Source organism: Plasmodium cynomolgi, chromosome 9, assembly GCF_000321355.1.
Source record: "Plasmodium cynomolgi strain B DNA, chromosome 9, whole genome shotgun sequence".
In the NCBI taxonomy this organism is placed as follows: domain Eukaryota; phylum Apicomplexa; class Aconoidasida; order Haemosporida; family Plasmodiidae; genus Plasmodium; species Plasmodium cynomolgi.
Genome location: NC_020402.1, coordinates 1,730,143 through 1,745,958, shown reverse-complemented (window position 1 = coordinate 1,745,958; position 15,816 = coordinate 1,730,143). Strand labels below are relative to the sequence as shown.

Genomic DNA, 15,816 nt, shown 5'->3' with positions numbered 1-15,816 from the left:
CTTAGACCAATTAAAAAACGGAAATTACGACATACAGTTGTTCACCCCCCCGAGTCACTACTTTATCAGCCCCTTCCTCAACTTAAGTCAGGACCTGTATGAGGCAAAGTTCTCCGAGTTTACCGACGCCTCCAACTTCGTCATGATGCGCTGCCAAAAGTACTAAGGGGGAAGGAGGGGGGGTTGCGGATGCTTCCCACCAACCCCTTTGGCAGGGAATTATCAAATGCGCCACTGCCAATTTGGTGGTATGCTCACCCCGTATTCAACTTTTCTTCCCACTAATTGTTAACAATTTTTTTTATGAACAAATGTGAGAGACCGACCACTTCTTCTTCCCTCCGAAATCGTTTCTTAAATGAGGTGGTGCATCCGCGTTTGCCCACCATCCCGTGTGTTTAATGCTATATTTTTTTTTTTTTTCGAGGGGGGGGCCTCTCCCCCCCACGGGCTGCAACTTATATTACCGTGGCGTATTTTTATACCAAGGCCGCTTTTCTTTTCCCTCCCTTGATTTTTTTTGAAAAACACTTAGCATTTTTTCTGCATAATAATTTTGTAATCCCACCCATTTGCGTTTCATTTTATTTTGAAACTTTAACTTCTTAACTGAATGCATGGCGCTTATCGGCGGAAAGGAAGCGCGTATTTGTTTGCATTGCAACTGCACGCAGCTTCTCCAACGGAACATCCCGTTGGCGGGGAGTTTAACAAACGCGCCGTTCCAAGTAGGCCGCTTTCGAAGGAAGGAGATTAAGGGGGGTATTATATATAACATATATACATATATATAATATATATACGCGCTTAGCGGCGGAAGGAAGGCCAGCCCAGGCAGTGCACTATTTATTTATCTGCGCAGGGAAATGTTTTTTTCGTATTTCGCGCAGGCACATTATTACTACGCCTTATTTGTATGGCATAATCGTGCAGCATATTTTTTGCCCATGACATATGCTCTCTCCGCTGCGCGCAACTGCTAACGAGGGGAAAATAGCCCTTTCAGCAAAGCGTGCCATCGTGAAGAAAAAAAAAAAACGCCCTCCACAGTGCATACATATTATTACATATGTATATAATACCTGCTTGGGGGTGATGCTGATTTGCTCGCTGCAACAACTTCACAACACCCTCCCCTCGAGTGAAACGAGAACTCGGCGCGCCAGGAAGATGCTAGCCCTGCTGGAAAAAAAGTCCAGAAGCATTTTCTACGTAACCCGCCACGCTCGTACCTACATACATATATATACTTATATTTTGCTGCGCGCTTGACGCTCTCACTAATTTGAAAATTGCCTTGAAAGGGACCCACCTTTTTTTTTTTTTTTTCAAACCATTACAAATATTTTTTACGTTCGTACAAATCCGCAATTTTTATTTTTTTTAAAAATAAATAAATTTTTTTCATTCATCTGAAGATACATGCATATGTACATTTACCCGCATTTTGACTTACGTTCCTGCTAGTTATTTTTTGCTTTCCGGCCAGGTTATAAAATAATATACCCCAATCTGCTTTTGCGAACGCGCAACGTGCTGACCAATACATCAAACCTACCACGTACAAAATGGATAAAACGAAAAGCAAGAAACAAATTGGCAACGCCAAAGGGAAAAAACCCGCCAAGAAGGTCATCAAAAAAGTTGTAAAAAAAGTTTTGGGGAAGAAAAAAAAAACGGTGAAAAAGCTTAAGGCAGTTCGATTATATGAGAAGGGAGTTATCTTGGGATACAAGAGGTAAGCACACACAAGGGGCAGCGGCCAACTGGGCGGCGAGAGCCAACGCCTTGTGCATCAGCCCATCCACCTCTCCAAAAACAAATCATAGCGCATGAGAGAATTGCGGAAAATGAACGGCACCCAACAGTGAATAAAACGTAATGGGGTTAACCCTGTGGGTTGCCCTCATTAAGTGATGCTGGCTGTGCATACGAATCGGAACAACTGAAAGTTCACAGCAAAAAAAAAAAAAAAAAACATATGACGCTTTGCACGAAAAGAGTCCGCGTTAATAAAACGAAGATATGGTGGACTCCACCAAAGAGAGAGTGCATCAGCACATGCAGCAAAACACGCGTTTGGTCGACGAACGCCGTTGTTGTTGAGTGATGCGAAAGAAGGAATGAGCACATTCGGCACGTCTTTTTTTTCCTGTCACTCTGTTACCCCGATTGACGCATATGCACCTCAACGCTCACTCCACTTTCCCTTTATTTGCAGATCCCAAAGAAACCAAGACCCCAACTTTACCCTCATTTCGATAAGGAATGTGCATACGAAAAAGCATGCCCAATTTTACGTGGGCAAAAAGATTGCCTACGTGTACAGGACAAATAAGCACCATGACGGAGTAAAAATTAAGGTATGCGAGGGGCAAACTGATAGGGAGGTGCGCCCCTTTGCGTCTACACTTTATGTCTCTTTATTCGTTATCATGCCATTTTGCACCTGAACTTTGCCTTCCACCCCCTTTTCTATGCTGCGCTTTTTATCATCCCCCCTTCCCACCATCGTTTCACCTCTCCTGCAGTGCATATGGGGAAAGGTATGCAGAACACACGGAAACAGCGGAGTGATTCGCGCTAGATTTAGTACCAATATCCCACCTAAGGCCTTTGGAGACAGAGTCAGGATACTCATGTACCCGTCGAACATTTGACTCGAAGGGGTCCCATGCGTGTGACGTGGTGCTGCGATGTGCTGTGTAGCGTTACATAAGATAACATTATATAATGTATTTTTTTTTTTTTGGGGGCCATGTGCCTGATATGAACAAAGAACTAGCATCGTTATTTTTTTTCAATCGGCCTACCATTTTAATATCATTGTCACCACCTAGCTCGTGCGGCCTAGTTCACCGTTTCGAACCGTTTCGTAAAAACGCGCATGCGAGTGGATACACCCTACGTGGCGAATGTATGAAGCACACAAAAAAAAAAAAAAGTATTTCGCGAAATATACTTTAAAAAAAATAGGAATTTTCAAATTCCCTACTGGGTTTAAGGAATCACACTCACATCCAGCTGGGTCGCACGTCATCTCATTTTGTTCCACATAAAATGACAAATGGATGCCTGCGCAAGTTGGAACTTATGCCGTTCTAATGGTTGGCGACGAGGGGATTCCTAAAATAAGGAAAGTCCCACGCTCCATCCTTTTTCTTTTTTTTTCTCATTACAACGGGGTGTACATTCGAACAGTGGAAAAAATGAACGAATGTGCTGCGTGTCCCCCCTTTGGCAATTAAAAGCGCGCGTAATTTATTTTTTTCCGTCTGTTTAAGAATACCGCACATGTATGCGTATGTGACTTTGCTTCGGACATAACTAGTGGGGGTTACCCACATGCTGCCCCTCCTTCACTGCTCCCATTTCGCTTATGCAAATTTGCAACTTTGCAGCTTTTTTTTATTTCCGCGCTTCATAAACGAAGGCGCACATGGGAGGACTGCTAAAATGGCCAATTTTTTTTTAATTTGCAGAAAAAAATGTCAAAAAGGAAAATAAAAAATTGCAACTTTTTCTCCATAAAAATGGGGGTGATAAAAAAAGCTAGTGTATATAGGGAAGAAAAAAAATAAATATAATAAAATAAAATAAAACGACTCCCTTTTCCCCGCATAACTTAGTGATCCCTATGGGGAAGGTAAAGCACAGCTTCAGTAAATTGGGGGCGTTTCAAAAGTTAGCAGCGGAAGAAGCGCTTACCATTACCAAATGGCATGAGCGCACGCATAGTGTTACAATGTCATGTATGCTTCGTTCATACGCTGCATATGAGCGACGCGCTGTGCATACTCTTTCCACCCTCCACCCCCGTGTTGGAAAGAAAATCCCTTGCAAATTTAATCTCAACCAAGGGGTAATACTCCCATTTATTTATTTTATCAAAATAAAAATTTGAGGAAATCCCAAGCTTCGAATTGTTCACCCATTCAATTCATCTGAACATCCGTCCCGAGTTTTAATTGACCCCATAGCTGATAAAATTATTTTCCTTTTTAAAGCTTGCGCATCCATCGTGAAGCAACGTAAAAATCGCGTTACAGCAAAGGGTACTTTCTTTCTCTTACCGTAAAGATATATAAAAACCCCTCTTTGGAAAAAAAAAAAAAGCTAACCATAATTGTGAACAAAATGTCAAACGTCAGCAACGCCCTCATTTGGGAACTAACCAAAAAGAACAACTGCTTTTTAAAAAAAAACAAAAGTGGAAGAAAGGGAAATTTCCTATGCGACTCGTACAATATTAGCTGCAAAAATACGCCCTCAAGCAGTGGTATGTTGACGGCTGTGCGTGCAAGTGTTTATGCGGTGTGAGATGCCATCGCGTAGAAGAAAAAATACATGTTTTTTTTGTTTTCTTAGCTTTCGCGGCTGAGTTATTTGTATGCATTCCTCCCATTCGCGGCTGCGTTATTCGTTTACACTCCTCCCATTCGCGGCTGCGTTATTCGTTTACACTCCTCCCATTCGCGGCTGCGTTATTCGTTTACACTCCTCCCATTCGCGGCTGCGTTATTCGTTTACACTCCTCCCATTCGCGGCTGCGTTATTCGTTTACACTCCTCCCATTCGCGGCTGCGTTATTCGTTTACACCCTTTCTTTTCGCGTAGGACTCGTGAAACAAAATGGCGTAAATCTCCGATTGCAGAAGGGGAAAGTTGTGTTGTGCGTCAAATCCACGGACGAAAAGTGAGGCGGACAAGCAGACGTGCAAAATTGCCACTACACAGTGAGCGGTGCTATTTGTGCGGCACCTTATCACGTACATTTCTGCGCCAAAATAACGCCGCCCGTCATTCCACCCCTTCCCCGCAGCACCACCACGAACAAGGTATACAGAACGAAGAACAAGGAAACGGCCATGAAGCTGATCGATGAACATACAAAACTTGTAAATAGCAAAAAGAAGAAGCAGCTAATTAAGAAGTATAACCGTATGTCCAAATTGTACAATTGCAACAACAAGGGGAATAAATAAACCAATTAACATGTGTGAGCAGAAAGAGGGCAGGAAAATCTCCTAACGCTTTGTACGACGTGTCCCTGCGATTTTTTTGCTTATTGGCCCCACCGCCAACACGTGTGCGTACAATTTATATGGAAATGTGAAAAGAAAAAATTTTTTTTTTTTTTTTTTTTTATTTTCCACCCCCTGTATGCGCGCCGTCCGAATTGAACTTTAAAAAGAAACAAATGCCACACAGAGTGAATTAAAAATGAGCATTAATTAGGTAACATGTACGCGGAAAAAATGCCGCAATTTTCTCCTGCCTTTTTATGAAAAAATCTTAAAGGCGAAAAAAAATAAAACAAACAACAAAATGGAGCATCACCCAAAGTGTACTCAACGGGCTACGCAAAAAATACCTATTGTGACAGCTAGCCAATTAAAAAAAAAAAAAGTGACGAAAAAAACGCACAAACGTGGCGATATAAACATAATGTTGAGTAGACCGAAAAAGGATGCCAACGGAACGACTTGAAGCATTAACATAAGGGGTACTTCCCATGTTAAGACGAAATTCAAAGGGCAAAAAGGGATTACCCATCAAAGCATATAATAATCATGCTAGTTGTATTTTACCCTCTGCTCACCTCCACCCTGCAATCCAAATGAAAAATTTTAAAAATGGCGAAAGGTTTCCCAACTGGTGAAGCCAACCTGGGCTAACTATGCAGATAAAAACAACAGCTTCGTGCAACCTTTTGTGGCTGCTTTCGCGCTTTACCACGCAGCACAGTTGCCCAGAAAGCTCATGCATTTACAATCCGCGATTCTCCCCTTTGTTACGTATGGCTGAAGTGGAGCTGTATGATGCCCACTGTGGAAATTACCAACCCGTTTGGCGAATTTTAAAAAGGCCAGCAGCAGAGAGCGCACGTCGTCATCCGCTACCACCATGTATGAATGATCTAAGGGCCTCCTTCATTCCAGCAAAATTGTAAATAATATCTGTATATGTAGCAGGTATGCATTATGCAAGCATGTATTTGTTCTTTTTTTTTTTTTTTTTTTTTTCCCGGGAAAATACGTAGATACCGACCGATTTAAAGCAGCGCCAGAAAGAATTGACTCTGACTCTCCGATGCACTTAGCATTTTGGTCACATTTCAGGAAAATATTATTTGTAACCGAATCTGCGGTTCTTCGTCCGTTCGTTTCATCGTCCAGTTGTTCACTTTTTTTTTTTTTTTTTTTTTTGGTAAAGGCTGGGAAGTAATTTTTTTTCACCGGCTGCACGGCACAAAAATGCCAACGGACTTACATTTAAAAAAAAAAAAAAAATGTAGGCCATAATCAACTTTGACAGTTTTAACTTCATATTTCTTCTTCTACCACTCTTTTTCTTCATTTCTTTTTTTTCTTTTTGACGGCGCTTGTTTTAATTCCACACCTCTCCCGTTAAGGGCCCATCATCCTAACACTCCTCCCTTTTTTTTTCTACCCCCATTAATCTTCTTAACATTGCAGCCCAATTTAGGGTCCTCTTTTTTAGTTGTTATCATTAAAAGGGACACCTTCCACCACCACCTCCACCCTGCGTCGCTTTATTCACTCACTTTTGCAGTTTGTTCATCCGGATGGTGGCTAACCCGGTCGTAACTCATTTTACAATTTTTTTCTACGACATGGAATAGTTTTTAGTTTATTGTATCATTTTGTTGTATTGTACTGTGCTGTGCTGTACTGTACTGTACTATACTGTATTGTTTTTTTTTTTTTTTAACTTATCACGCCGGCCGTAACTGAGCACTCCTTTTTTTTGTTTCTTCGGTCCGATAGCGGTTTTCGTTCTAGGGTGGATGCATCTAGGAGGAGAGGTAGAGCGTTTAAATCGACGTCTTCCCAACCTTCCCTCATTTCGTCTCCTTTACCCACCCTGCATCAACACTGCCACGCCGTGGTGCCATTCCACTTCCCCCGCGTAAACGCCTCTATAAGATTGACCAACTTATAATACAATGAAAGATGAGGTAGGTCCCAACAGGATGAACGAGAACCCAAACCAGACGTACGTGTCGTCTCAATCTCCGCGTTATGTATATGAAGTCTGCCCTTTTGAAGACCAATCGGTTCGCTCGTGCACATGTCTCTGGGGTAGTCCATGTACATTCCAACACCTGAGAAAAGTAACTTACGCGTTAGGGGCAACTCGCACGAGGATACCTATATGTGTAGTGTCTCACAAATAAACGTGTTATCCCCCTTTGCCATTCTCCATGCAGCCATCTCCCAATGAAAGATTCCGGAACTCTTGGGAAAATATGCTCAAGCTCGAGCAGAACAACATATGTGGTTTATTCGAGTCACTAGATACAGAAAAATTTCGCCAAGAAACATGGACCAGGAAAAACTCCAAGAAGAAAAAAATAGGCTCAGGAATAACAAGGATCCTCGAAAATGGACGAGTCTTTGAAAAATGTGCAGTGAATTACTCCTGTGTGTATGGAACCATTGACAGAGAGACTGCCAAGCAAATGTGCGTCAATCAGTACAATAAAGAGTACATAAATAGTAAGGAAATTTGCTACTCGGAAGATCTTAACCCTATTATTTCTCGTATCATAAACAACGGAGGGTTAAAGGTAGTTCGAGAGAAATACAAGTACTATGCTTCTGGGTTATCTATCATATCGCATCCCGTAAACCCTAATGCACCTTCCATCCATATGAACTTTCGCTTTTTCCAAGTATTCATGAAAACGGGGCGTAAAAAAAAGAAAAGCATCCCAACTGCGAATAGTACGAACACGGCATATAGCAACGCCAGCCTTGTAGGAAGCGTTAGCGCAAACGCATATGCCGCTACCAATAAAGGATGCCAAAATGGGCATCTCACCAATGTGAATGCAGGTGTTAGCAGCACGAGCACTGCAAAGAGTCATATAGATAATAACTACCGAAGTTTGAAACATTGGTTTGGGGGAGGATGTGATTTGAGTCCAAATTATATTTTCCCAGAATTATTCATCCATTTTCATCACTCATTTAAGGTAGTCTGTGATAAGTACAATCACTTATTTTACAAATATTTCAAAAAATGGTGTGACTTGTATTTTCGAATTAGGCATAGAAATATAAGTAGAGGGATTGGAGGAATATTTTTCGACAATTTATTGGACAACACTATAAGGACAAAGTCAAAAGGGAAAGGGAAAAATGGAAAAGCCAGAGAATTGCAAAATATGAGTACCAACCTTAGCAACAGAAACGGAAGTAATTTAAACGCTACCTATAATAACACCAATACGAATAAAAAAAATCCCTCCAATGAGAACTCATGTAAATGTCATAGCTGCAACCCTATCATGGATAACAGCTACAGAATGATTTTTTTATTTGTCCAAGAATGCATCATTAATTTTCGTAAATCCTACCTCTACATTCTCGCACAAACAATTCATTGTAAGTATGACGATAATATGGTTAATTGGCAGAGGGTCTGCCGGGGCAGGTATGTAGAATTTAATTTAATATATGACCGAGGGACTAAGTTTGGACTCGAATTGAATACTTACAAAACTTACAGGAGAAGAAAAGCATCGGAGAAGATTGAAAGTTATGCCTCCACCTTTTTGAAGGATGAAATATTTTCCGACCAGAATTCTGAGTACTTATCAGATGAGCATGAAAAGATCGACAACGTTTTTGCTTCCCTCCCCCTGAAGTGCGAATTTTTTTACAAGTACAAAATTGTGAAGTTTTCGCGCGAGTATGAGACGCTCCAGGTGTTGAAGCATCCGAAGAGGTGGATCAACTACTAGGTGGATCAACTAGTAGGTGGGGGGGCCACCATGTGGGTCGACCGCTATGCTGGGATGGCCGCTATACTGGGTAAACCGCTATACTGGGTAGATCGCTATGCTGGGTAAACCGCTATACTGGGATGATCACTACCTTATGGGGGGTTTTCGCCGCAGATGGCACCCCGGGGGGAGCCCCCCTTCATACGTGGGAAGAAGCGGCTTGCCTTTTGCCTTTCGGCACCCATTGGGAAGGATCAACTCATCTGGCTAACGTCTTACCTTCGTAGCATGACAGTGTTAGTAACCTACCCTGATACCATGTCGAGGAAGGAGTTGTCGCCACCTCAACATTGCCTTTTTTCTTTCTTCTCCTTTTTTTTTTTTTTGGCGCATAAATTAGACTACTTCTTATGGGTGCCCCACACCATCCACGGCCACGTCACGGAGGTCCCCGCATGTGCACCGCGAACCTTGTGGACGTTTTTTTAAATTTGTCTCATTCGTGATGTAACTCACTTGACTGATGAACACGTTTGAATAATCATTCCATAACCAGCCCGCGCTATCGATTCACGCACGTCGCTATGAGTGGCAGCATAGTTAGCGTGGCAATGGGAGTAGACGTACCAATGGGAGTTGACGTGGTGGTATGCCCCCCTCCCGCGGGGGCCCATTCTGCAGCGCGCGGCGAAGAACGCCCGCAACGGGAGACTACGAATATGGGCACCCAATGGGTCGCAGTTGCACAAAAAAAAAAAACCAAAGAAAAGAAAAACAAAGAAAAGCAAAGTGAAGTAACGTGACGTAACGTGACGTAACGTGAAACAAAATAACCCTGCAATTAAGTAACATTTAAAAAAAAAAAAAAACAACAATGGGTCCCTATGCGGAAGAAAGGAACCTCGATGGTGAAATCCCCCCAAATGGTCCTCACCTTCTGACGGGGGATCAACCAAGCCAGAGCGTACAGTCAGACAACTGCGTTCGATAGCCGCGCTCGACAACCACTTTCAAAAGCCCCGCTCGACAACCGCGCCCACCTCAACTCCTCTTCTTCTTGTTATTGTCATACGAACTGGAGTAGTTATTCTCACTGTTGAGATATTCTGCGTAATTGAGGTGGCTGATGTTTTGGTCGTCGTTTGAGTGAAGCAGATTTATGTCCTTGTAGGAGTCTGAGGGGGAGGGGGGGGAAAGGAAGAAAAAAAAATGGGAAGTTTGAAAGCGACGGGTGGAGAAAAAAGAATTGGAAGTTTGAACGTGACGGGTGGAGAAAAAACGAAGGAACGTGAAAAAGAAGCGGGGCGGACGTAGACGCACATGTCTGTCCGAACGGACTTGCACACTCGCTGCACGTTGCCCCCTTCACACCGCTGCGCGTCGATCCGCTTCTCATCGCGCTTACAGAGATGGTTCCTGTTGATATTTATGATGTTGTTGAAGAGGTCGTATTTCCTGCGCTTGAAATAGTAGTGCAGGAATATATCCACGTTCACTTTCATCGTGCCGTTGTCAGTCAGCTGGCTAAGAGATTCCCAGTCGTCGTTGTCTCCATCATGGGCAAGGTGCTCAGCGTCGTAGCCCCCATTTCTCACACTCAGAGCATCCTTATCACTGGAGGAGTATATACAAGACTCCGTATTTTTGTAGTTATCATACATATGTGTGTGAATGAAATTTTTATTATGTTTGTCTTCATTGGAGGCATCTTTCATGCTATCCATCCGTTTAGGAGTTCCCCCGACGGGGTCACCACCCCTGTTATGACCACTACTGGGACAAGTTTCGTTGCTTCTCAGGAACAGTTTCATTCCAGCGTCTCTCCGCATCATTCGATTGTGAATAAAAAAAAATAAATTTTTAAATCCCTGCATCTTGGCTATCTTCATGTGCTCAATATCCTTCAGTATCAGTAATCTTGTGACCCAGTTTTTAAAAAAATTAAAAAGTAAATATAGACAATCCCTTTTCGTGCCATTTTATCTACCTGTTTGGAAATTACCTGAAAGAATCTGCAAATGGTGTGTCTCACAAATCGACGCATCCCTCGGCGGACTGTTCGGTACAGCGATCTGAAGAGACGTCTGACAAAATGGGGGATGAATGAAACTTGATCGTGTCCCCGTGCTGGCACTTCCTTGTCGTGCTCGATTTCTTCTTGTGCGTCCTTCTTCCTCTTCGCTTTGATCACTCTCATTCCCATCCTGCTGAGCAATCTCCAAGCAGACCTCCACCAGGGGGACTTCTTCTTACGCACCCTCTCGTAGTAGAGACTAGCCCTATGACCTACCTCCGTCAACTCGTAACTCCTTATCAGCAACACAGAAATGAACAGAAACAAAAGAAGGCGATAAAACAAAAGGGGAACAAACGACATGGCATACAAAATGAAAGAAAAACCATAACTTAAAAAAAACAAAATCACCAAATTTACGAACGTGTAACATGTGAAGTCCCAATTAAAAGCATAGTTCACTTTTTCGTAAATCATGGTAAAGGCTCCCGTAAAATTCTGAGTCAAAGTTATAAGCATTATGAATCGTTTGAGAAGCAAATGGACATTTGGTACATCCACATTGTTTGAAAAGATGGACGTCTTCTTACCGTCAATCGAATTAAAAAACAAATAAAAATTATGGAAGGGAGACTTCACGATTGGCATAAATGCATATTTTTTTTTAAACGCAAACATATCTTTCTTCTCGTTCGTCCCACTGGTATCATTTTTTGTGGTGAACTCTGTGGCTTTCTCTTCATTTGGGGATGCTAGATTGTTCTTTATCGCATCAAAGAGGAAATTTTTTTTTAAAAATTTGGACTCTATCGATGTGTTTGAGTTGGAACAGGGGCTCTCCTCCACCACTCCCATATGATCAAACGACGGGATGGCATCGCTGCTCCTGGTCATGTAACTACGGTTTACCACTTTGGGGGGTTCCAATGCGTTCGAGTTAGCAACTCCGTCACCATTTACTTCCGTTTTGTATTGAGCTAAATATTCATCCGTCCCATTTTGGCACGATGAAGAATCTACCGCTGAGTTATCAGTGTGCATCTCTCCTTGGATATTCAGTTCCACCCCGTTTTGCTTTGCGCGATACGTCCTGCTGACACTTTCCTTTCCATGGTTCGATGTACTCAACTGTTTATGTTCGCTATCACCCGGTTTGTTGCTCCCTCCTGGTTGGTGGCTCCCTCCTGGTTGGTGGCTCCCCCCTGGTTGGTGGCTCCCTCCTGGTTGGTTTCCCCCTCCTGGTTGGCTAATCCCACCTGATTGGTTACTCCCTCCTGACTGGTTGCTCCCTCTTGGCTGATTGCTCCCTCCTGGTTGGTTTCCCCCTCCTGGTTGGTTGCTCCCCCTAATCGAATCATCCATTGGGGGGATCCTCCCATGTCTGCCCTTCGTTGGAGTATCCCCACAATGGTGCAGATCTCCCACTTTATCAGTTTGGTCTTCCCCCCTGGGAGTAGTCTCCCCCTCAGCTTTCCTCCGCTTCTCGTTCATCCCATTAAACAGCCCAGCTAGACCATTTGCATGTGAACCCACATTGAAAAAATCCAGCGGATTCTTATCTCTACCATCGAACATCATGTTCTGAATTTTCTTTGCAAATTTTGTCACGTTGGTTAATTTATTGTTTAGCTCATCAGGTGTATTTTGCATAAAGTCGATTAGGCTTTTTTTTTGTGTTGCTGTGGGTGCTCATTTTCTGCATCCTTCATTTTTCCATTCGACTCTTCATCTTGGTGATCCAAGTTGGGTTGCTTCACAAAACAATTTTCTTCAATTTGGAAATGGGCCACATGATGTCCTCCATCCTTGGGGGGACTTTCAGGGCTGTTAAAACTCCCTCCATAGAAGCTTCCATTACTGCTGAGTTCGTTCTGACTGTTCATTCCCCTGGCTGCTTCTCCATAAAATTCGTCATTCTTCTGGGAGGTGCCACTCTTGGTGTGTTCCCCACCATGTGTGTGCTCACTTGGGATCCTGTTCAACTCCTCGCTTGTCACTACTAGTTGGGGAACGTCGCAACTGTTTGATCCTCCCTGGGGTATCTCCTCGAGTGGGTTACTTTGGAGGAGCAACTGCCCCCCCCGCTGAGACCAGCGACCTTCCCCCTGTTGCACATCGGTGTCCATTCCACGCTGCGCATTGGTGTCCATTCCACGCGGCACACTGGTGTCCACTCCCCGCTGCGCATTGATGCCTCTCCCCCCGCCGCAATAATTCGAGTCTATATCATTCGCCGAGAGCGGTACCTCCCTGCGCTTGCTGTTAAAAAAACGCACATTGCGCCTATTCTCGGGGGGGAGGATTTGGTGCGGCTGGGGGCTCTTCGCGTGACCAGGATTCCAGTGGGGTGGCTTCTTCTTCATATGAACGGGGCGAAAGTTGTACGCCATGCTGCTGGGGCCGGAGTCGACGTGGCCGAACTTGTAAGAAAGGGAAATGAAAATCAGACAAAAAAAAAAATGAACAAAGATGAGGAAAAATGGAGAAATAACAATTAACCGAAAAAAAAATAACCAAAAGGATAAAATACACACATAATCATAACAATTTAAAGGAATCATTTCAACCCTCCTGGGGTTGAATAGGTAAAAAAATTTATATAGCCAAATAGGCAACTGAGTAACATAGACGAAGAAGTTTTCACTATAGTACTGGCAATAAAGAGGTTCAAATTGTACAGGTAATTTATAATAAAATAACGGTTTCCTCATGTTACTATAGAGAGTCAAAAGAAGGGGATTCTTTTTAAAAATTATTTTCATTTTTATATTTAAAAACCCTAACGTGTACAGAGGGTTGAGCATTCCATATTCTTCAAACCCTTCCACTGGCTTAAAAAATTTATAATTAAATAATTTGTTGTTACATGGAAAGATGTGTAGCCATAGGAAGCACTTGGTGCAATATTTTATCCTATTCCTGATCCTTTTAATTTTATATCTGTATGTATTTAGAAGAAGAAAGAAGGGAATGATTACTCTCCCCAGGGTTATTTCTTCGTTATTTTTTTTCCTATTTCGATACTTGATATTTATCACGATATCGGTATATATGTCCTTCACGTTATGTTTAATACATTCGTTTATTATTAAATTATTCATTGGTAGAGTCCTCGAACTTAGCTTCCTCAATTTTCCAACATACTTCTTGTCCTCCATAATGGTGGTCACAAATATGGATATATCACTAATGCTCACATTTTTGTTAAAAAATAATAACTTGGCTTCTTTAATAAAAAGGGTTACTTTGCACAGATGTGCCTGTTTCTGCATCATGTAGTTTTCTCTAGCCTCTGCGTACTGATTCGAGTTGAAGGAGCTTTCCCGTTGAGCCACCTCTGAAGAGGATGTTATCCTTTTGGACGATCCTCCAGAAGATGACTCATTCGCTTCACTCGATACAGATGCGCTGGTAGAGAGGTATAGAGATGCCTCCTCTGAGTTATCTCTAACACTTTCTTGGGAACTACGAGGGGATGTCCCACCAGAATTGCTACCTGATGTACCTTGTGAATTCCTCTTTGAGGAACCTCTCGAACCGTCTGTTGTGTACTCCGCACAGGAACCGTAACTCGATGCGGCATTCGAATTTACTGACGTGATACCCTCTGGAGCTTCACTAACAATGCTTTGCACACTAGAGTTGCATGTGTTTATGTCCTTTTTCAACCAGGTCTCCTTCTCATTGTCTTCCCCTTCACCTGCCTTGTTGGCATTCAAGGAAGGACAAGTCCCAATATACGATTCATCAATGTTTAAATAATTAGGGCTTCTCGAATTTATGTAAATATTGTTATATGAGTCCTCTTTGCAATCAGCATCTTTATCTTCCTGTGTACTATGTCCATGAACTCTCCGACTGTTGCTTCCTCTTTTGCTTCTTCTACCCTCCGATGTCCTTTGCTTAATCCGTTTTACTTTATCTTTTCTTATTCTCTTTTTTCTCCTCTTCGATATGTTCTTCATATTCCAATTAAAGTCCAAATTCCTCGAGTTGTAGCAAATGTCATCATTTTTGAAAAAATACTTGGAGGAAATTACCTTGCTTATTATTTTCCCCAATTGGGTCTGCGATGTGTGTGTGTTTTTTTTTTGGGGGGGAATGAGGGAAGCACCAAAGGGAAGGGACAAAATGTGAGCGCTGCTATTCTCCGTTTGGTGCACTTACATGGAGTGGATACATCAAATGAAACAATAAAGCACGCGGAAAACACATAAAATAAACATTTTAATTGAGAAAGGATGCGAACTGTCTCGTACAGACAGACACAACACACTCGGTGTGCTTACCCCTTGCATATTCTGTATGTTATCAATGGGAGTATTTTTATTTGCGAAAGAATCTATTACATTTTCGATGACCTTCTCCGATATAGATATGAGCTTTTTGTTTATCCATGTTGACATGGTTGCGACAGTGTGGATGGGGTTCAACGGAGGGGAGACGCTACCCCGGAAGGCAGAAGCTCTTCTTTTCTGTGGCTACGCAAAAGGTGTAAGCGCGCTCTCACGGATTTGTTTTCTCCCTCCACGCTTAGCTATGTCCCACGCACGGGTGAGCCTCGATCCCGAGCCCAGCCCAACGTCACACCAATTCCGTTGGAAAGAAGCGGGAGGCAGCGCCGCGCAGCCACAAACAGGGCCAATTAAAAACAACATAAAGTTAAAAATTGCTTGTAAAGCAAAACGAAAAAAAGGCGGTAAAAAGGGCAGAAAAAAGGCGGTAAAAAGGGCAGAAAAAAGGCGGTAAAAAGGCAGAAAAAAGGCGGTAAAAAGGCAGAAAAAAGGCGGTAAAAAGGCAGAAAAAAGGCAGCAAAAGGGCAGCAAAAAGTCAGCAAAAAGGCAGCAAAATGGGCAGCAAAATGGGCAGCAAAAAGGCAGCAAAAAGGCAGCAAAATGGGCAGCACAAAAGGAGCCAACCTCGTCACTATATATTTTCTTTTTTTTCCCCAAGATATGGTACCCCTCTTGCATGGGGCCAAACGAATAAGTTGTGAAAAAGCTTCGCCAATGTATACTCAATTTCCTATTGCATGCTTCCAAAAAAA

General features: G+C 42.7%; 5 protein-coding genes across 5 annotated transcripts in view; 4 read left to right on the top strand and 1 right to left on the bottom strand.

Annotated features, from left to right (window-relative positions):
* PCYB_094820 (hypothetical protein) overlaps window positions 1-166 on the top strand; it is a gene marked incomplete at both ends in the record, with an annotated part of 1,504 nt that extends 1,338 nt beyond the window's left edge. The window contains one exon of the mRNA XM_004222597.1: window positions 92-166. Coding sequence (XP_004222645.1) covers window positions 92-166 — 75 coding nt within the window. The remainder of the gene's footprint in view (window positions 1-91) is intronic.
* A 1,402-nt stretch (window positions 167-1,568) lies between these two features.
* PCYB_094810 (60S ribosomal protein L33-B) lies at window positions 1,569-2,660 on the top strand (the record flags this gene model as incomplete). The annotated part of the gene is made up of 3 exons (XM_004222596.1): window positions 1,569-1,738; window positions 2,222-2,363; window positions 2,532-2,660. The coding sequence occupies 3 exons, from the start codon at window positions 1,569-1,571 to the stop codon at window positions 2,658-2,660; spliced, it is 441 nt and encodes a 146-aa protein (XP_004222644.1).
* A 1,229-nt stretch (window positions 2,661-3,889) lies between these two features.
* Window positions 3,890-5,120, top strand: PCYB_094800 (60S ribosomal protein L28). Its single transcript, XM_004222595.1, has 3 exons — window positions 3,890-4,279; window positions 4,618-4,696; window positions 4,823-5,120. The coding sequence occupies exons 1-3, from the start codon at window positions 4,138-4,140 to the stop codon at window positions 4,983-4,985; spliced, it is 384 nt and encodes a 127-aa protein (XP_004222643.1). The 5' UTR covers window positions 3,890-4,137; the 3' UTR covers window positions 4,986-5,120.
* A 1,850-nt stretch (window positions 5,121-6,970) lies between these two features.
* PCYB_094790 (coproporphyrinogen III oxidase) lies at window positions 6,971-8,773 on the top strand (the record flags this gene model as incomplete). Its single annotated transcript, XM_004222594.1, has 2 exons — window positions 6,971-7,081; window positions 7,235-8,773. 2 exons carry the CDS (start codon window positions 6,971-6,973, stop codon window positions 8,771-8,773), a joined length of 1,650 nt encoding a protein of 549 aa, XP_004222642.1.
* A 3,654-nt stretch (window positions 8,774-12,427) lies between these two features.
* Window positions 12,428-15,175, bottom strand: PCYB_094780 (hypothetical protein; the record flags this gene model as incomplete). The annotated part of the gene is made up of 2 exons (XM_004222593.1): window positions 12,428-14,931; window positions 15,046-15,175. 2 exons carry the CDS (start codon window positions 15,173-15,175, stop codon window positions 12,428-12,430), a joined length of 2,634 nt encoding a protein of 877 aa, XP_004222641.1.
* Between the last annotated feature and the right edge of the window lie 641 nt (window positions 15,176-15,816).